Source organism: Balearica regulorum, chromosome 18, assembly GCF_011004875.1.
Source record: "Balearica regulorum gibbericeps isolate bBalReg1 chromosome 18, bBalReg1.pri, whole genome shotgun sequence".
NCBI lineage: Eukaryota > Metazoa > Chordata > Aves > Gruiformes > Gruidae > Balearica > Balearica regulorum.
The window spans coordinates 10,257,868-10,279,272 of NC_046201.1; the positions used below are offsets into that span (position 1 = coordinate 10,257,868).

The following is a 21,405-nucleotide window of genomic DNA, read 5'->3' on the forward strand; positions in this document are numbered from 1 at the left end:
TCAACTGCATATTGGTGTTTCGTGTTGTGTTTAGTGTGATTCAGTGCTCGCTTATGCAATCTGCATTTAAGAGCAGGCTTGCTCACAAGTTACAGAAAGAATTTGTTAACAGAAACAATTGAGTAGGATTAGATTAGTGCTGTCACAAAGGGATGTTTACAATACCAAAATTAGAAGTGGCACACACCAAATTGCTACAGAAAAAGCGGTGGTCGCACAAATGGGTTACTAAAACAAAGCAAAACGTTTCCTGAAAACCACTTCAGAAAACTAAATACTCTGTTTTCAGCTTGTCATTTTTAAGGTGTGACTGGCTCCTGTTTTATTCTGTCTTAGTTCAGGGCTTGCTCAAAGTTCCCCGTTGCAATATGTCCATTGCGCTAAGATTAAAGACGAAGAGCTAGTTTACTTAAAACTTAATTGTTTTATCTTGGTAGATTTGAACTGTTTACAAAAGAAGATATTTGAAGTCATTGCTGAGTGTCAGAGGGAGCTGCTTGTTATTCTCAAGCTCTCTCAGTGCTAAACCAACCACAGTAAATTCTGAATTACAGTAAGTGTTAATATCAGGAAGCCAAATGAGAATTAATATTGGGGGGAGATGATAATTACTGGCATATGCATATTTGTTCCTTGTTAGAACTACAGAGAGTTTATCATACAGTTGTGTAATTCAGAATTTAAACAAGTTACTCTATAAATAATAAATTCTGTTTAGCTACAGGAAGGTTTCCAAGTATCACATCTGACAAATTGTCCAAGGTGTCCAAAAAAAAAAGTAGTTCAGGTTATTTCTAACTTCCCTTTATGCTTTTCCTCTCTAGTTTTGGACTCTGTTTATGTGCCAAGTTACATTTTTAGTGGCTCATTTACAGTTGTTACTTAAGAAAAACAAAACAAATTACAGAATTAGTGAGCAATACCAGCAGTCTCACAGCATTCCAGTTAGAGTGGCAGATTTTTCCAAGGAAAACAATGTTGTCTGTCTGGATTTTTGGCATTTGGGGACTTTTTGTAACTGACAGTTCTTGAGGAAATTATCTCATGGACATCATGCTATTTCAGAAACTTTTTTAAAGACTCACTCACAAGGTTAAGGTCTGTATTTTCAGTTTCAGGAGAAAGCCTCTTCAGAGAGTAATCCACTGACATTTATTTAAATTCTTGATGTGAAGTTTTCTAAAGCAATAAGGAGCTGTAAATTTAGAGAATAAATTAGTGAACTTCTAGTCAAAAGGGTTGTATGACTAAGTGTTATTTTTTTGGAATACAGAAATCTAAAAGAATAGTCTCAGACACTGTACAAGTTAACTGTCACCTCTGCAAGACCTGCTGTGTATTTCTGGCTTATCCGGCTTAAGTTTTACAAAAATTTGACATGATTCTTAAAATGCGACACAACAAAAACTTCTACATTTTGAACTGTACATGAATGTATAGATGCATACCTAGTAATATAATAATAAAATGGATAGCTTGCTTAGTTGTATGCATGTAGCCAACTTCAGGTTTCAATTTTGGAATTAACTGGGAAACACTTCCTCGTGCAGGGAAGCTGAACTGCCAGTAGTAAGGGAGAAACGCAACTGGCTCTGTGACCTCATGAAAGTGCCCAAACCGCAGCTGGTGCCCAAGGTAAAGTACGGAAATGTGCTCCTGAGGGGGTTTTCAAAGAAACATAGTAATGATCAGTTGTTCCGCCAGATCTACTCTGTACTTCTGTGCAACAGATGCAGTTCTTCACTGGTTCGGGAATATATCAGCGTGCACCAGGAGGAATGTCCTCACAGCTAACTACAGAATATACGGAATTGCTGGAGACTCTTGTCTTAAGCCCTTCCAGTCTCATTTCTTGAAAACATTCCAGACTTGTAGTGTGACATCTTACTCACACAAAACGCAAGAATGAAATAATACAGTGCAGATGTTCCAAAAACTGTTCGTCTGCCCTTTCTGGGGAAAGAAAAAGGATAAAAACGTCCCCGTTCATTTCAACAACAAAATTGTAACGTGGCTGTGCAAGCCACAGAATTCTAACGCTGCCTAAGAGGAAGAATACAATCTAAAAGTCAATACATTCAGAAGAGGACAGACAGTATAGCCATATGTAGGTCCCATGTCATCTTATTGCATGCCGATAGTTTGGCATTGCCCACCTGCTCGGTATTTCACAAGCACAGACTGTGCTGCTTTGGTAAGGGGGTCCGAGAGGTTCCTTTCCTTTCCTCTCTGTCCAAAGAGGAGGGGGCTCAATTACTACTGTTTTAGAGAACATGTGTTAACATGACAATTTATAAACACAAATTATTTTTACTTTGAGTAAGACAAGACAAGGTGAAAATGCTTGATGACCCAAGGCTACTTCCCTTGTATCACAGGCATCCGCAGCAGATAATCTATTCCATAAACTGATTAAGCTTAAAAATAGTGGTATATTCATTTATTCTTGGCCTTTGTAATTTTTATTGTTCTGCTTTCATAGTTCTAGAAAGTTTTGTCCTTTGTAATTACTTGAGAATTCAGGAACATCACCTGTGCAATCATCTCTCCTAAGATTTTTCTAATAGGGTGGATCTTCATTCCCTTCGTTTTCTAAAATACTTGCACACCATTAAGTGTATTTTCATGACTAGAATTATGCAAAGCATTATGTTGTTGCCCTGCACAGTTGCATTTAGAATTGCGTCAGCCTTTTTCAGCATCTGTGGCTGAAAGTCACCAGGTCTGTTCTCCAGAGCATCGAAAGCTGATCTTGGGTAACGGAGCTTTGAGAGCACCTCTGGGACTGGCTCTTGTGAGAGTACGTTATCTGTCTGTGAGGTCAGCCAGTTCTTCCTGGGTAATAGTCTGGCAATCCTTTACTCTGAAGATGTTTCCTAATGTAAGAAGATCCTATGTTTTGAGTTCTCATTGATACTATTTTTTTTAATACATATATATATATATATGTAAAAAAAGTCTATTTAAAAAATTGGCCAGAAGACTACTACTTAAGACATCTCTGAATAACCTTCAGGACCCCCTGCGGTCCCCAAAGCAGTTTGCTCATCTTCCTGTCCTTACCAAGTGATATCTACAGTTCTCTGCTTTTAGTACAATTTTAAGAAACTGACTAACATTTTTGTAATTTTGGAAAACAAGAATCTGAAGCTCTTATCCATATAAGGCAATGTTTTTAGAGCAAAAGTTGAGGTTTTCTAGTCAACTAATACATTCAAAATTAAGATGTTACAAGATGAATTCACTGATCTCAAAAAACCTTATTTCAACTCCTTAATTATGGGAGGCTGAGAGAAGCCTGACAAGTTTGGAGAAAATTGTCTCTGATATAAACAAAAGAATAAGAAACAGTCAAATCTACATACAGGTATTTCAGCTGGAACTGTTACAAATAGCATCACGTGCAATCTAGAAGTTAGGTGGCTGAATTTGGAACTTTACCCTTTCTTCCTCTTTTGACATAGTTAAACATAGCAAATAGTTAATACAACTTTTAGCAAAACATTAAGCCTGCACCTGCCCTGAGAACTGTTGGCGGTCACTCCAAGAGTGATACTCGCTGCCCTTGAAGGACTTTCACACAAGAGTGCACAACACTCTGCTCTTCTTCCAGGGCTGAGAACAGCCTGAGAACAGAGGAGAAACAAGAGAGGAAGCCAAGCGTAACATTAACTTCATTCACCTTTTCATAATGTCATTTGAAATCAACATTTATCATTCCTTTAAAAGTTGTACAAGTAAAATTTGCTAAAGAGTAGTTAAAAATTAAGGTGTTAAAAAGGACTGTAAATATTACAGTGGTGGATGTCCATAGTTTCTTCTCCATTTAGTTTACTTAATTACATGATGGGGACACTGTTAAAACAGTGGTACATGCTACTTCATGTGACCTCTTCTTCTCTTTCTCTCCTGTAGAGTTCAGCATAATGAAGTCACGGGTGCTGGTGCTGCTCTGTAGGCCGAAGCTCTTGGTCAGGTGCCGTTGGACTGGAAGAGTTTGTGCTGCGGCATCCTGACAAACTGGATCCTCGGCAGGGCTGTGAAGTGCGCTGTTTAACAAAACAAGAGGTGGAGATGATGTCCTAAAGCATTGCGCAGATACACCATAGGAAGGCAACAAAGGTTCATTATGTTTTCAGGTTTTAAAGTCATTATCTGTAGCCACAAGATGGCGGCTTCTCTTCATACTTCTGTCACAAATGACCTGGGGGTTTTTTTGATGTCAATGATTTATACTTCTGCAACTCTGAATGGAGCCATTTGGCCTGCGCTTGCTGTACACACAAAGTATTAAACCTGACTTGCTGCATTCGTCTCTGAAAAACAATTCGTTTAAGAGTTAAGAATGGCAATGCTTGGTGATGATGAAATCTTCCTGAACATAAAGTATCTCTGTGTCTGTCATTCTTATGTCATAGTTGTTGAAAAAAAAATTCCAGGTTTCACTTCAGCTAAAAGTCAAAGCCTCTCGTAATAGTTCTTCATGTAATTAGTTCAAGTTACTTGATGCATTTTTAAGGCTTCCCTAGGGTAACAGTCGTCTCGTAATCTCATGGCCTGTATTTGATGGTTATTTAAATTAGAAGGACAATTTAACAATCAAACTGAGTTTGGTAAAGAAGTGATACGCAATAGTGAAATGAGCAAACAGCATTATCCGTGGTGCAACTAGGACCTCCCTTAGAAAAGGATTACTCGGCACAAAGATTAATTTAACGAAGCACAAATTACCAAAAAAACTATAAACTGCTGAACACTTTGGTCTTTCTACACACAGGTAGAGGGTGACACAGCTTCAATCTCCCTGTCCTACCTCGGGTTCTAGTTGAAGTGGTAATAATCTATCCCTTCCTTCAAGTTCAGCGTGTTCAGGTTTGTTTCAAATGCTCCGCCTGTCAAATCCTGTGAGGGAAGAAAAAGAGAATTAGATCACCCAGACAGACTCATTTCAGGCAGAAGAAAGTTGTATTTGCGGAACTAAACATAAATAAACCACAGCTCAGAAATGTTTCCATTCAAAAATTGTCTATTGAAAACTTAGTAGTCAAATTAATTTGCAGGGCAGGGGGAGGGTATTCGACAACTCATTCTCGCGCTGGTCTGTAGAACACAAGGGCGATGCTGAGCGCAGCTCTGCAGACAGCTGTCGCCACCGTTTGCTTTCCAGTGCAGGCGTGTTCAGAGACTGGACCCAGGGAATGAGTTTGACAGAAGGTGATTTTTGCAGATGTTGAACAATGATTTGCTTGTTTGATAAAACAAACTTCTCATCAAGCAACTGAAATATTCCGCGTAGTTAAAGGTGTTTCCTTTAAAGCCCTAGTTACGTTATCTGAACAGGAACCTGGTAGGTTTGCTCCATGTGCAATCTTGCAAGGCAGTGATGTCATTAAGAAAACATGCCAACTTCAGCGTTTCTGAGCATTTCTACTTTGGTCTTCCTGGAGTCCTTAAGTCTACTGATCTTCAGGAATGACACCAAGAAAATAATGAATTAAAGCTCACAGTACTACAGGCGGTAGGTAAAGCGCTTGCTAGTGTTCTTTTCGTTGGCCCAGAGCAGCAACCGTGAAGTCCTGACAATGCACACCACCATACTGCAAGTGGTCAGGAAGTTACAAAACCAGGGTCCAGCTGACACTGGAATTACAGGAGGTGGAACACTAGACTTTGGCTAGAATAATTGGATTCAGAGAAGTGCTCTGAGATCTTTTATGAACTGAGGTTTCTGTCTCACGTGGATGGTACATCCAGCTTCCCCACTCGCCTCGGACCCATCAGCTGAACTGCTTATAAACACACTCACAGTACCTGGTGGTGCCTGGAAGCGTTCCATTCAGTGAACACAGCCCTCCATCAACAGGGAGGCCAAGAACAAACCAAGCTGACCTGTCCCCAAACATCTCCTTGTTCTGCTGCCTGCATTTACATAGGAGAGGAACATGGCATGGGTATGTTCCCAAGCTCTTGCTCGAAGCAGCGCTGCTGTGCCTCAGGCTCGCAGATTCCCTCCCCTGTCCCCGCTGCGATTCTCATCTACCTGCCATGTGCTTCTGTTTTCACTAGCAGTGCCAAAAAACACAAAGATGACATAATCTGACCCAGAACTTCAACAAAAAACATAACCAGCAGTCATAAAATTCATAATTGAGCTCTGACGTTTAGAAAACCCTAGAAAAATTAAGAATAGCTAATGAGTAATTTGGAGAAGGGCAGGAAAGGGCACCAGGCTTTTTAAGCAAGGGCTCCCCTTACCTAAGGTAACTGATTTCTCATTGGAGCGATAAGGGCCTGATTGTGAAAGATGTTGAGTACCTTTTTTTTTTTTCTTTTTTCTTTTTTCTTTTTTTTTTTAACTTCTTGAAATCAAGAAGCCTTGATGGCATTTAATACTTTGAAGGCCTGGGTCCTGGTTCAGCCATTCAGTTCAGATCCCAAACTGTCACTGGTCCATCTGCAGAACTTACCACGCACCTCAACAGGGAATTCTACACACAAACACAGGCCTTGACATTTATTCGCCACTAATGATTTCACAAACCCAGGATTTCCCAAGTTATGACATAGGGTACAAACCCACTGCATTTAGCTTGCTGAAAAAATCAACCTGCTGCAAAGAAGGATTTAAAAAAAAATTATATGAAAGAGCCCAGATGCTAAATTAAGCAGGAGAGGTAAACTTTCATTCCCAGAGTGCAAGACTGAGGAGAAGGAAGAAAGCAGGGTTTTACTGGGCTAACTGCAAATTCACTGAAAATTTTATACAATCAGACTAGTTTAATTACTGAGACAGAAAAAAATTAATAAAAATCCCTTTCGTTTCGAGCACGTGGAATCCATGCCAAAACAGCGTCATACGTGATTTCTAAGGATTCTGCTTTTACCCCAAAGGGAGAGAAAACACCGTGCAGAGCCTTCAGTGAAATGGTACCGCCAGCCGCTACACAATTTTGATGAGCTAAAGTCACTTTTTTCTATTCTCTTCAGCAAAACCTTACCCACATGCACACACAGAGTAGCCCTTCAGCTACAGCCCTTTGTGAAGCCATTTTAAAATGCAAACTGAGCAAAGAGCACACAGGATGACTGCTTTTTCAGAAAGGATTTTATGCGGTAACAAAAGTAATGCCAATGCCAGCAAGGGAGGAACTGCCTGAAAAAAAATAAGCAAACGCTGCTCCACGCACAGGGCCAGCAGAGCTGTTTCTTGCAAACAACCCACTTAATAAACATATCTAATCTTCAGAATTACCCTCTCAGAGCTGTTATAAACATGCAGGTTTTGTCAGTGTTAAAACTAAAAATAATCCCCTACCACAAACAGCGAAATAAAAGACAGTAACACCCCAGAACACTTTCTTCTTCAGGAGGATGGTGATGAACTTATGTTGGTAAATAATAAAGCTGAATTTGAAGTCTGGGATGTTTAGGAATTTGTTAATGACTTTTGTTTAAGAAATTAGCTAAGAGGATCTGCAGCTAATTCTGCCTTCCATAAACTTCCAACGGTTCCATGCAACACGGAGCTAGCTGTTGCAGTGACAGCTCTCTACCTAAGAACATCCTTACGTTCACCAGGGTGTCTGGCTGGTTTTGCTTCCTGCGTGACCTGACACAGAGCTGGGTACAGCTACTTGCCCCAAATAGTCTGACAATTCAGGTCACTGGTAACCCCTCAAACGCAGGGGGTTTGGTTCTGCCCCACAGTACAAGGACAGCATCCTTTTTATAGAAGAATTTTATGTCTCAGATGTGGTCTTTCACATCAGCCTGGGACTTGAACTTGTAACAGCAACATTTTTTGTACAGTTTGATTTGCTAAATCTGGGTGAACAGCATCAGAGAGGCAGCAGTAGCTATTGCTAAAAAAAGACAACACTTGTCATTTAATGCAGTCTTAATATTTTACGTACTTATCCCCTACCCTACTTTTTCCTATGCTCCCACTTTCAAAAAGCAGGTTGGAAGAAGAAATGTAGAAAAGGTGATGAAAGAAAAGCAACGGGAAGTTTTGCGTTTCAGCTGTGGGCTGCACAAAAAGCAAGGCAAACTCAGCCTGCAAATCCCGCAAAGACCGACCCTCAGCATTACACTCAGCCTGCACGGTGTCGACACAGCTGAATGAAAGTTCAGTGCTCTGCTCTCCTCAACCCATTTAGAAACCATTTCCTTTGGTGGTCAGGTCTAGAAGCTTGAAAGCTGCTGCAAACAAGATATTTAAACCACAGACATTTATCAACTCTTTTTTTTTTTGGTAGAAGACTACTTTCCATCACAAAACTACTACTGAAAACTGGCCATTTCAATCCACCCACAGCCTTGCAAGTAGTAAGAGTGGGATTTCACAGATTCTGACAGCCTCTGTGAAGACTCCTAAATACAGCAGGTACAACGGCTGGAAGAGGTTGCTAAAAGCTATTCCTTAAGATCAGGTGTGACACCCAATAGCAGAGAAAAGGAGGGTTCAGCAGCCTTAGTTCTGGAGTGGGACTGGGAACACTGCTGCTCGCTTCCTGGGACCCTCAGGTTCCTTTTCTCTCTGGGTTTTACACTTCCTATGCTTTGGCAGAGATCTATTTATGGCTTTTATTTCTTTTTTACGTTGTCTGTGGTTTCTCAGGTGATAACAGGGTATTAGGCACTGCTAACAGAAAAATTTGGTTTCAGTTTATTATAAATTTGTTTTTCTAACAACTTGATTCTCTGTCTTCATAATATTAAAATAATAATACAGTATAACGACATAGGTGTGCTGTGAGGTTCATGTTATTAACAGGCATCAGTATGTTTAAAACCTGTAGAAGATAAGCGCCATTATGGACTTTCACTATGTTGTTATGCGAGTTCATTATCAGCGTTGTTCTTCTCTGGGCACTATTTTCCCAGCGTATAACACTGCTGGAACTCCATGCACGTCGATCTTTCTTTACCTCTGCACACCAGCTCTTGTAACACCCGCTTTCACAGCAGCCAACTGTGTAATTAGTCATGACGTGAGGGGTAAGGAGATAACTTGCCTGCAGTTTCTAGAGATGTGGTTCCATATGAATGGCTATTGACTTTAGTAAATTCTAAAAAATTAGCTGCTTCAAAGACAGATTTTAGAAGCAACTTTACAAACTCTGAAACTGTTTCAAAAAGGTCAAATTGTATTTCCAAAGAAAATGCTGCATATTATCTAAAAGATGCTGTGGCTTACAGTGTTCTGTGCTCAGCGGCCGTGAGTGGAAAATAAACTGAAATCACAACTGAAGTCACAGGCCAGAGTTTTCAGGCAAGATGTTGCATAATGGTCTCATTGTAAGGGCTTCACAAATTAAATGTGCTCTGAAACAGGTTGCACAGATGTTTTGTCTAGGGACTTCCACCCACCGTTATATGTAGTATGAAAAATTAAATTAGTTGTAATATTACTAGCTTATCCAAGAGTTTATCAACCAACAGTACATGCTAATGCCCTAAGGTACTTTCAGTCTGGCTTTACAACTCATAGTTATGATCTCAGAGCTGATCGTAAAGTCGGGAGTGCTAAGTTAAAAGCGGACTATACCAGATGAGATGAGATTCAGCTAGTCAATCTTTGAACAGATCTAGTATGGCATTAGAACGTCTGTACTTATATGTAGCTACAGGTTTTAGTTAGTTTGACACTTTTTCACTAGCATTTGCAACTAGAATGTATTTGCTGTTTTGCTTTAAAACTTATGTGTTATCCCATACATTATGCTTTGCTATTTTAAATATAACAGCAAAATAACTGCTGGTTATCCTCTTCTAGTTACGTTGTTAGGTCAATTAAACCAGTTGAAATAGGAGAGTTACCACAGTCAGGCACAAAAGAGGCTTCAGAACTGGCAGTGCCAACCAAAATGGCTTTTAAGGGCTGATTTAACAAACAAAGCTTTCACCATAGATAAGGCTGCAGAATATCAGGAATAAATGAGGCCAGGTGGGTGACTGTATATCCTCATATGTGTATCTAATGTTGGGCAAGAAGGTAAAACCGATCCAAGCTGCTTTACAGAAGCTGTTTCTTTTATTATTCTTAATACTACTTAAGACTATTGTTTTTAAATCCCTGAAATACTCTGCACAATCAATTTGATAAAAAGGCCATTCAATTGTATAGTAAAAGCTGCTGGGAAAAGCTGTTTCCAGTAAATAGAAATTCATTTTCAGAAGGAGCAAATACTGATTTTGCATATAGAGCTAAGGCTAAAGGTAGTACTCACCAGCTTCACGCAGATAATGAAAGGTGGAGTTGCATCTCTGAAGTGACGTATAGGAATTTTTGGCTTTGGTCTCTCCTGCAGGAAAAAGCAGTAGAATTGAGTGAAGGGACACACAGCGTTACTGTTAGCTTAGTTTTAGGAGCTACTAAACACTAAAAGGGGAAAAAATGATTTTGAGACCCCATGTTAAATAGTCTGGCTGGTCACGTGCTTCCGCTCATTATTTTGGAGTCGTTTCAAGTACCCCTTCCTTTCTTGCCGTAATCTTTCTATACAATTGTGTTTCTTTAAACGAAGTTACACATTACACGAGGTCTGCTGTTGAAAGAAGAAGGTCTCACTCCTCTCCTCCACTGCTTCTTCCTTGCATCCAAGCTCTACTCTTAGTCATTTCCCAAACAATTCCCTCTCTGATCTGATTGCAAGGTACGCTGCTTTAATAGCCTATCCCATAAAAAATATGTTCGTTCTTTTTTTGGCAGGTTAATTCTCTGCCACTTTAGTGAGCTGAATCAGCTTACTGTGCCATCAGAGAAGCATCAGAGCAGGCACAACAGCGATACAAAGCAGAATCCTTCCCCGTTAAATGACTTGTGCCCAACCAGGATTTTCTAAGGATTCGCAACAGGTTGCAATACAATCTTCCTCACAACTGGTCTGAGAGGGTGAGTATGTCTTAGGAAGACAAACGTGCAGGATCTGTAACAATTGTGCTGACAGTGTTACTGCACCGGTAGGTAGTGAGTCCTCAGTATTCCAGGTCAAATTCCTGAACTCGATGGCTTTCATGCAGCTGAAAGCACTCCTTAGCTTCCCAGTATAGAATTTGATTTTACAATTACTCCAGCCTAAGCACAAGCTGTATCAGAGGAGTGCCCCTCCTCTCCCCTCGTGCCTCTCTCAGCCCTACTCCCATCAGACACAAGGATCGTGCAACCTCAGGGTAATTTGATTCACAAGATAACTTGCTGGAAAACCAGATCAGCTAACTGATCAAGTCCTCCTTTAGCCACAAACTGCCAGACCCATTACAAACCAAGCAGTGGCAGCGCGTGGCTGGGGCCAGTGAGCGCAGTCAGCCCAGCCCTGCAGTTGGATGTCAAGTTGTGCTCTGAGGATCTGATCCAATGCCCCATGAAACTAAGAACTGTCTTCTCACCAACTGTTGTAGGGACTGAATCTGGATGAAACTTTACTCCAGGTCTTGAGCTAATTGCTACCATGAAGTTAATACTGCAACAAGGCAACATTTTTTTCCTACGTGGTTTGTTTATTGCCATCTAAATGTCATCCTTCCTCATCTAGGGAATAAAATTTTGCTGCCTACAATTCTAGGCTCCAAGTCTCTCGAAGTCTTATTCAGGTACAGTATAACTGTAATATACAGACAGGATACAACTAATCACTGAAGCTTGCTTTATTTTAATAGATAATTGACTTTTATCCATCATGAGCCAAATTCTACTCCCACCTAAAAGAAAAAACTGTCAGCGAAGGCTATGTTTTACCCCACCATCAGAATCCTTTCAGAGTATATATACATTTTTGTGTTTCTAAACTGACTTCAGGGAGCGTTGAGGTCCATAGTTCACACTCCAGCATCAGTCCCCAGCTAGCTAGTCTCCTGTTGCAAAGTCTCCTTACCAAAACAAGTTGCTATACAGTATTTAAAATCAGTGATGTATTCTTTCATCACATTTCCCTGAACACTTCCAGATCACAGTAAAGAATGCAAGAGTACTTATAACTAACCTCAGATTCTTCGTAAGTGTAGAATCCTTTTGTTATTTTCTTTTCATCAACATCACAAAATGCAGTTACCTGGCAAAACAGAAGCAGAGCATTTCAGTACCGCTCTTTGCTACCTGCAGATATTTCACCCATAGTGTATCCATGTAAGTGATGCTACAGGCATGTCACTGAGGACAGGGATAGACAATGTGCCCTGATCCTCTCAGGGAGCTTAAAAATGTATTAAATCCTTTCCAGGTTTATCTTAAGGAGATGGGCCAATTTTGCAGTTGTCTCTGAGCACATTATGCTTTTACGAACATGAGAACAGGTGATCTAAGCTACTGACTGCGTAAGAGAAAACGTCTATAAGATCATCAACTTCATCCTCAACGATATCCTAAGTAAACTAAAACCAGAGACTAGCCTTCTCATTTTGGCACTTCCACTAAACACCTAAGATTAGGGAATACAAACCTTCCTCCTTCCGCCCACCCCGAGCGTATAATCCACCACCAGATACCTCAGGACAGCGGTGCCGGCTACTGCTTTGGATGCTCTGGGAATGCCAGTCTCAACTCTAGGTCAAAACACACCAGGCTGGGGAATTCCTGCGGTTTTGGACTTTGCATTTTTCAGCTGAAAAGTTCTGCAGATTTGGTGTTTAAACACATATAATTCATCCTTCATTTTGGTTATTCTTACTGTAGGTATGGAAGCATTATATGCAGCCCTCACTGCCAAATATTTCAGATTGTTTTTTATTTGCATTCCTCATAAATATGCAGGCATAATAAATGCCTGAAATCCAAAATACACAGTGGCCTCATTTTTGAACCATTAGATTGCCAGTAACATTTCGGAAGACTTTTTAAAATAAACATATCTATGTTTTCCTCTGAGTTCCATTGGACCTATTCAGATTATCTACACGGAACTCTTACACTGAAGCAGAACAGTTAAGATAGTTAAGGTCTTGCAGAAATCAATTATTCTGGTAAAAGCTGGATAGCAGTTTTCCTATCTTTTTGATTGTTGCATTGAAAATTGATTAACAACACTTACTGCTGAGAAAATTTGAAAAGCCAGACAGCTGTTTATTAATTTATTAAGTTAGAGAAGGCTGCAAAAGGCTGGCTTGCTTGCTCTCTGTGCCTACAAATCTCCCTCACGCATTTTCCTCCTGTGATTATGATAGTTTTGGTTTACCTGAAGTGACCTCATTCTGTTTGTACAGAAGAAAACACTGACACAAGAGCACTGGTGTTGTAACGCTGAACTGTTCCGTTCTTTGTTGCTACTTCCCTCCAGATGGAGAGTGCCACCTCTACAGCAAAACAGCAGAGGAACAGAACCGTATTACATGTGTTTTCAGGCAATGGCCAGATAGAGCTGCATTCTCCTGCAACATCAAAGGTATTTCTACATCAAAAATACTTTGGAGATATTTCCACTATCCAATGGAACAGTTTTCTATCCAAATCCTTAAATATTGTGATATCAGCTCTTCCATTACACATCAATGGAGAGAGAATACAAACAAAAATATCAAGGGGCTACAACCACAGCTAAACAACACCTCCATGCAACGTCAGCGTGGAAATCACAGCTAATAAACTGGGGGGTGGGGGGGGTGGGGGGTGGGGGGGCAGGGAGAGTCCCTGGAACCACTTAGAGGTAGACATTCATCCCTGGAAAATAGGTTGCTTGAAAACAGGCACCAAAAGACATAGAGAACAAAACATGAAGGAAACAAATTTTCACTGTGGGGCTGTGTGACTCAAGGAATCACATTACAGACCAGCACATCCCATTTTTGCTTTGGGTGATCCTGAAGCAGGAATCGCACTACAGACGCTTCCCTTTCAGGCATGATAATGGAAATGAAAGAAGGGAATTCAGGGCAGTACTAGGAAGTTCCTAGACATTGTACAAAGTCTTTGTGGCTGATGCAGGCTGGGTTAGACAGCAGCAAACACAAGCATCTCCTTCAAGCACAAAGCCTGAGAACCAGGACCTTCCTCAGCCTTTCATTTTTCTCTTAAACCCAAGTTAATACACTTTACATCTCTGGCCCCATTTCCATTCACTGCAATGCTTTAATGTAGTTGAAAATCAGATGGTGTGGACTGAGAGCAGTAACTACATCCCAAGATTTCCTCTACCCATCTTATTTATATGTGCACATACATACACACACACGCATGAATATAGATACATATGAAGGGAAGCAAGCCGAAGCCACTGTGGAAGGAGAGGTCACTGACCTATATACTTTTCATTCTGTGTAAACCACCTTTAAAATTCTCCAATATTCCGCAAAACACAGTTCTACCACTAATGTTTTACTCTCCTAGAAGCTGTGATCTTTATAAACAAAATTTAGCGGGATATGTCTTCACTGTCAACCCAACAGAGTTCTGGGAATAAATGCAGTCCAATACATTGACTTATCTTCCAATAACTGCAGCTATTTTTTTCCACTGCCATAACTCTTTACCATGTGTAGAAAATTCTGCAACCTGCCCTTGCCGTACTAACCACGCATCCCCCAGACAATCTAGCACACGAAACTCCTGGTAACAGCAGCTGTGTGAAAAAAACCCAACACTCCACAGGTAAGTCTGTGACAAATTTCCCTTGGAAGATGGAAACAACTCTGACCTTTTTGTGAGTTACCACTAAGGTATCTCCACGTATAATTTTCAATGGATTCAGCCAGCTCAAACCTGATATTTATAGTATTATAAAACAGGTCGGACTTGAATGGCCAATTTTTCTGCCAGACTGTATACCATGTGGGTGGCCAAAATGTAAGTCAACTATTTTTCTGACACACACTATTTATTTTCCAATTAAAGAAAATCTATGTCTGGAGTCTAAATACAGGTCTTACGCACAGTTGTTTATCCTGTAAGGAGAACTCAAGGCATCAGGCTTATATGAGCTATTTACTTTACACTTATAGGATCAAGTCAGAGTTACCTATTTATTTTCCTGCATTAATGGGCTTCTTTCTTGTATCTTTTATGAAGACCATCTATCCATACATGAACTACTGTCTCCCAGGGAGGAACCTATGAATTATAAAGCAATAAAGCAGTCTCAAGTTGTTTTTTTTTCCTCTGCTTCTAGCAAAATGGCTCTTTGGCAACGCCTCTGACAATATGACACCACTGAAGCTTACTGAGTCCTCAGATCACACTTCAGTTTTAAGAAAATATATAAATGATTATGTATTTTTTGGTTTTTTTAAATGATTTTGTATTTTTTGAACATCACTTATGTGAAAATTTGCACAATTCCAAAAAAAAGATTGCTATTTCTCTCAGTTAAAAATTGGGACAGACAGCTAGATATCTGTTATACACCAGCTAGATAATTAGTATAAGTAATTTTTATAAATATGGACTGCAACATACATTAACAACAGTGTAAGGGAAAAATAAGAAATAGTTTTCTCCCTCATAAAAGAAAGTTTATATGGCTCAAAAGATAAGCTATTTACTCAAAAAAAAAAAAATAATCTCTGCAAGGGGAAGACACGTTTGAGGCAGATAAAAGCACTTCTCTAGCTGGTTCCTTTGAATAAACGCAGCAGCTGTGTGAAGGGACACACAGGCTGGGACTATCAGACCTCCCTGGGGTAAAAGGAGATTAATGGGCAGCAGATTAATCCTACTCCAAACGTACAGCCTAAGCAGTCGCTAAGAGTGGGCCTGGGGTGCAACTGTAATTACCTAGCTGTTTGAGCTGTGCTACTATTGCACGAGAATTAATAGTTTGTTTCATACTTGACTTGTTTGCTGCCTGGTTGGGTACTGCAGAGGATGTTTCCTTATACTTCCCATTCCACTCGGATTTCCTAATGGAAAAACTGAAAGATTTCATCAGCCTAATAATGTCCTTTTGTGGTCAATGAGCTTCATAGGATTTTATTCCCTCATCTTATTTTCTCCTGTGGTCTGCTTTAGGTCTGTAAGGATCATTTATAGAAAGCAACAAAAACACAATCACAGCAAATTCTCAGGATATGAAAGCAAGTTTTACAAGGGAGAGTAACTTAGTAGAGCATGAGAGAAAAAATGGACAATCCTTTTGATAAATGGTCACCTGCACATTGTCTCCTCTCCCTCCTCATTACATCAATTGGTCTCATAAAATTTATCTTTAAAGACGACAACCTGCACGCGCTGTACAAAATCCTAGATGAGCAGATCTCCCCTTTTGCATTCTCTCCACATCTCATGCAGTCCTTCATCCATTTTAAACTTCTAGTGACCCCTGTTGATTCTTCTATTTATAATTCTTTCATTCAAACTTACATAAAGCCTCGGAAGCATGTTAATATACATCTCTGCAAAAGTTAAACCAATTTTGGCCATTCATGTCAAAACAAAGTAACTGAAAACATTATAATGCAAGTTTAAATAGGTACAGTTAATGACAAACAGAACAAGAGGCATGCAGAGGCATAAACATCTTCCAGTACGCCATAGGCGGAACTAGGAAACCAGCAAGCAACAATCGGGCACAATCTGAGTGATTTTCAGTATCCGGGTGCTGCTTTTATTTCACCTCTACAGCATTACAGCCATGACAGAAGCTGCGAGTATCTAAATTCCAAGCACGCATTTCATGACTCCATTTAAAGATGCTATGCCATTAAAGACAGCAGCATCTTCCCTCTTTGCACATCTGCATAACAAAGTTGCTCAAGAGAATTCTAACAGCAGAATCCAACATGCAAAATAAGCTTCTAAATATCATATATATGAAACTTCCCTTGTTACATACAACATACAACTGCCTTTCTACCTAACAGTGTGGGAACTAGTTGCCAGTGTCTCATTTCTCTAGAACAGATAACTAAATTAGTTATGCCAGCAACTTTTCAAGCGTGCATGCCTCTGTACTGACAGAGCAGACATTGCAAAAAGCACATCTTCCTAAATGGAAGCAGCACGGAGAGTTCCCCGCCAAATTTCAGGACGAAGTATTTGCTATAGTCCAAAACAAAGCCTCTATTTTGCCCATGTCATTTTAAGTTGTTTTATACCTGGATTTAATGGAAGCTTTCAAATTTAATCTCTCCTTGTTCTGTAGGCTTTTATCTCGCTTTCACACTGCCATTCTATCTTCCGCTCAACAGTCAAGGTGGGTGCAATATTCTTCCCTTTCTTTATGTGTCTTTGCTTTTTCGTGCCCCCACTTCAGTCTCTCATACTGCCACCTGTATACTTTAGAGTAACTAAAATGCTACAAAACTTACTTAAACACTTCTTGCTTTTGTGAGTGAGCTGAAGGACCATCGTTGAAGTACGGGCTTTAGTGATGGTGCTCGTAGAAAAAAGGTGAAGAGAAGCAAGCAGATGATTTTAAATGATTACTGAGCTAGGGAAAAGGGTGTACAAAATACTTCCCTGGAGCTTTCAAGTTTGCCACTGGCGGACAGGGTTGTCATAGAGAAACTTCATGGCCTGGCTGCGTACTGGTGCTGTTTCCATGCCACTAATTAGCTGATGCTTATTTCGTACTTACCCCCTCCTTTTCTCTTAGCTACTTGAGGACTATTTTCAGCTATCGGAAATGACACAAAATGTTAATGCTGAAGTTCTCCTTTTAGCTAAAGTTTGACAGAGAATAAAAGACCAGACAAGACAGCTCAGAAACCCTCCAGGCATATGTAGCATCCAAAAAACATTTGGTTTCCATCTTCAGCTGCAAATTATAGACAAGACGGATGTGTTTTAAACAAAAAAAGGTCTGTTCAACTTCATTCTTGCAGAAATGCTAATACTGAACCACTGTCAACTGCGTGAATCAAGAAGAGGACAGCCAGGAAACAGAATTTCCCTAAGAATACTGAGATCCTGGTAATTAATTCATAAAAAACCTAGTAGTTGAATAATTTTTTTCTTGTGTTGCTGTTTAGCAAAAATACTGAGCCTTGGATTTTTGCCTGAACTCTTTGGAGACAAAGAATTATTTTAATATTCACCATACAGATGTCTGAAGGAAAAGAGAGAACATTGCTTAGGTGTCATTTTCTCTTTTAACATAGCCATAATTCAAATTCAGACTGTTTTCTAAACAGACTAAAGTAATAATTTACTAGTGAGTATGAACATACACAGACTGCCGCTTCCTGGAATTGCCTAAATTTTGTTTTCTAAGAAACAATGCTGTTCAGCATGCAACATGTTTATACTTTTCAAACATCCCACAAAAACCTAGTCAGTGTAAGAAATACAATTGCTTTGTTTATCAGGTTCTAAAAATACTAGACACATTCATTTTTTGAAAAAGATGTTTTCTTACATGCCCTAAACCTGACAGTTTGAACTAATTAATTCTCTTCCTGACGATTCAGTAAAGTTTAGGGGTTTTTTCCATAATTACAAACTAATACAAGCTGTATGTAATAGGGGTTTTGGAGGGTTTTATTATTTATTCTAGGAGTATTAGTCCCAAATTTTCTACAGGTACTTAGTGTCAATTTAGAAAACAACCCTGCTGTGACTCCACATTCCAACCAAAATCAGTCTTATGACATGTAATGAAATTCTGAATCTCAATAAAGGATGCAGCAACAGGGAAACAGAGCATAGGTGATATTTTCAAGAGTTTAAACAGACTTAAGTATGAAAACAACTGAAATTAAATTTAGACGGTTAAATTATACAGCTTATTTTGGCAATTTTACCCGCATTTCAAAGGGTAATAAACCTTTTAAGATCACACTGTTTTATACAACTAGACCTTCAGAGGAGAAAATAGTAATTGTATTGATGTAACACATCATATTTTGTCTTAAGAGGCTTTTCAAATTGTATTTAAAAGGTCTCTGTTTTACATAACTGATGAGTTCATATTCCAGCACCTCCATTTATAAAATAACACTAGATTCTACTTGTAGATCCTAAATTATACTGAATCTGTAGTGTTCTCACAATTAACAGAATATCTGAAAGCTTAAATCTCGTTAAGGTAGTCATTAAAGGGTGAGACAGGAAAAGTATTTTATTGTTTTTAGGGCTGGAAAGGATGAAGCAACAACTATTTACAACCTTCGTTCATATGGGATTTTAGAGTCTTTGGCAAGAATTGAAGATTAGTCACAAAATACCTGAAGGATTTTTGAGGAAAAGTATAACATGGAGTTTAACTAGCCTCTTTTTACTGTTATTAATTTAGAATAAAAGGAAAACTGCCATGAATTACCTACTGCAAATTTTATGAATTTATTTCCTGAAACTCCAGCAGCGTAATCCTTTGATTAGCACGTGGCAAAGCGAGATGTTTTAACTATTTCTACAGCATTTTGCCACTGACTTACTAGGAAAAATTTGGATACCATTTAAGCTCCAGTTCTGACTGAGATGGATAGATTTGGGATCTCACTTTTGGAAAAGCTAGGAAGTTACAGTGGCAATCATGAGCCTGAACAACTACATAAAACTAGTGCTTTAAGCACTGCAGATAGCTAATTTCTGATGAAATTAGTGTTATCTAAAAGCGAGGCCTCTACTCTCTCTTGGGATGATACAAGTCACGTTCTGAAGCTATTTATCTTTGTTGTTATTGAGAAAACCTCAGAATACTTCAGAAAACATGTCAGTGGATAAATTTTGATTCTCTATATAAGATATTAAGGATCAGACTGTGACTGCCTTTTAGCAGTAGTTTTCTGCAGTACATTTGCAAAATGAGTCATAATTGGCATCTGCAATTGCATCTGGCACATAAGCTTGCAGAATGTGTCTGGTATAGTATCCAGTAATTAATGGGTTAATGCTCAATGCAATATTTCAGTATCAAACTAAAACATACTGGAATACGTGCAATTATAACCTTGACAGAAGCAAAATAGTATCACAGCATGCAACACTGCCAAAGCAAATGTTATACAAAGGTCAGCTGGAAAGAACGGCAAGATCCAGTTAATTAGAACCACACTGTCAGTGCTAGCGTACTGGGGAACGGAGGTTGTTCCTTACTGAAGAAAAGGTAAGCTTTGGTTCTTTGGCAGCAAAATGGCAAAAAAACCCCACCAACATTATTTTTCTCTTGCCCTTTTTATTACCTCTACAGTGACATCTTCAAATTATCGTTGTGTTTGCTGAACAGGATGTGAAGTCCTGAATGAGTCACTTATAGAAGTAGGTGGCAAATGTAACCCAAAGCTAGAAAGGGGTTCTATCTTAATCTCAATCTCCATTTTGGCTTGGCACAAAAAAAAGCTAAAAAACAAAACAATATACCCAACACCTAAGATGGTCACACACTGCTACAAAACCAACATAGTCTATTTTTTCCCTGCTTGCATAGTACTACCAGACCAGCTGCCATCTTCCCTTGGAACTTATTTTCCAGTTCTCATAATTTTATAGACAGAAAAGTGCAATGGTTGTTACTAAATTAGTGGAATTCACAAAGTGCTCTGCAAAATATTAGCGAAAGAGAATATTTTCATAAAATGCCCAAAGCACAATAAACTACATGACCAAAAATAATGCAATACATTTAATGGATGGTTCTGTCCTCTTGGAATGTGGTAACTTGGAATGAAGACACATAGTATTTAATCTTCTTTCTTCGTACAGTTCACCCACTGCCACATGATGGCAATGGAAGAGGGATGGCATGGGAGTATCAAATTCAGGTTCAATTCTTGTGTTGTGTATTCACTGTGTGAGTGTCTCCCACGTCTATTCCGTAATTTCGACTATGGGTATACATATTTCTTCTGTTTTCTTTTTAGATGTGTGTGGTCTGAGGGCCAGGACATTAATCAGGTTTATATATATATTTGTCATTTTGTCTTCCCATCCATATTTTTAAGAAAAGAAAACACATTTGGTAATAAAATGAATGGTTTGCGGCTCTCTATAAGAAACAGCCATTTGACATTAGCCCTAAAGCCTTTATCTAACAAAAAGTTATTACACAAAAGAAAATGCTGTAAAAGTAAGGTATTTAAACTCTCGGACAAATCTCTCCTGAGAAATATCTGCCATTGCCAAATACAAGTAACTTCCACGTTTTCAACTGACTGTAAATTGAATTAGATAGTCGTGTACAATAGTCTCTACTCGCCTGTTCACCCCGCACCCCACCCCTGTTTTTAAACAGTCCAGCTTTTCAAAAGGGACTTACAGTACAACTGCTCCTCATAATACAAATCAGGTTGCTCAGCATCTGATAGGGACCTGTCCAGTAGTCACTTAGGAACTGGGCAATATTATATATGTATGAATAATCCTGGACAAGGTAGTTAAGTTTTATACCATCCAAATAAAGAGTTATTCTACCTGGGGTACCTGCCTACTACAAGGGTTAGTTACGCAGTAGCAGGCCGTAAACAGTTATATAGTATGTCTAACCTATTGCTATGCTTAGTCATCAGCAGGCAGGAACATGAGCACATATGTTGCACTAC

General features: G+C 39.3%; 2 protein-coding genes across 14 annotated transcripts in view; one reads left to right on the plus strand and one right to left on the minus strand.

The window, feature by feature from the left end:
* TBCD (tubulin folding cofactor D) overlaps positions 1-4,309 on the plus strand; it is a 130,532-nt gene extending 126,223 nt beyond the window's left edge. For both annotated transcript variants that reach the window (XM_075770711.1, XM_075770713.1), the window contains exons 39-40: positions 1,551-1,635; positions 3,916-4,309. In XM_075770711.1, coding sequence (XP_075626826.1) covers positions 1,551-1,635; positions 3,916-3,927 — 97 coding nt within the window. In that variant the 3' untranslated portion in view covers positions 3,928-4,309. The remainder of the gene's footprint in view (positions 1-1,550; positions 1,636-3,915) is intronic.
* QTGAL (queuosine-tRNA galactosyltransferase) overlaps positions 1-21,405 on the minus strand; it is a 133,453-nt gene that overhangs the window by 1,330 nt on the left and 110,718 nt on the right. For 8 of the 12 annotated variants that reach the window (XM_075770717.1, XM_075770714.1, XM_075770718.1 and 5 more), the window contains 4 exons: positions 11,985-12,053; positions 10,233-10,307; positions 4,814-4,902; positions 1,524-1,656 (listed from right to left, as the gene is read on the minus strand). In XM_075770717.1, the coding sequence (XP_075626832.1) occupies positions 4,822-4,902; positions 10,233-10,307; positions 11,985-12,053 (225 nt within the window). In that variant the 3' untranslated portion in view covers positions 1,524-1,656; positions 4,814-4,821. Of the gene's footprint in view, positions 1-1,523; positions 2,260-4,813; positions 4,903-10,232; positions 10,308-11,984; positions 12,054-13,172; positions 13,291-21,405 lie in introns of those variants that run through there. The other 4 variants (XM_075770715.1, XR_012838274.1, XM_075770716.1 and 1 more) reach the window with 4 other exon arrangements.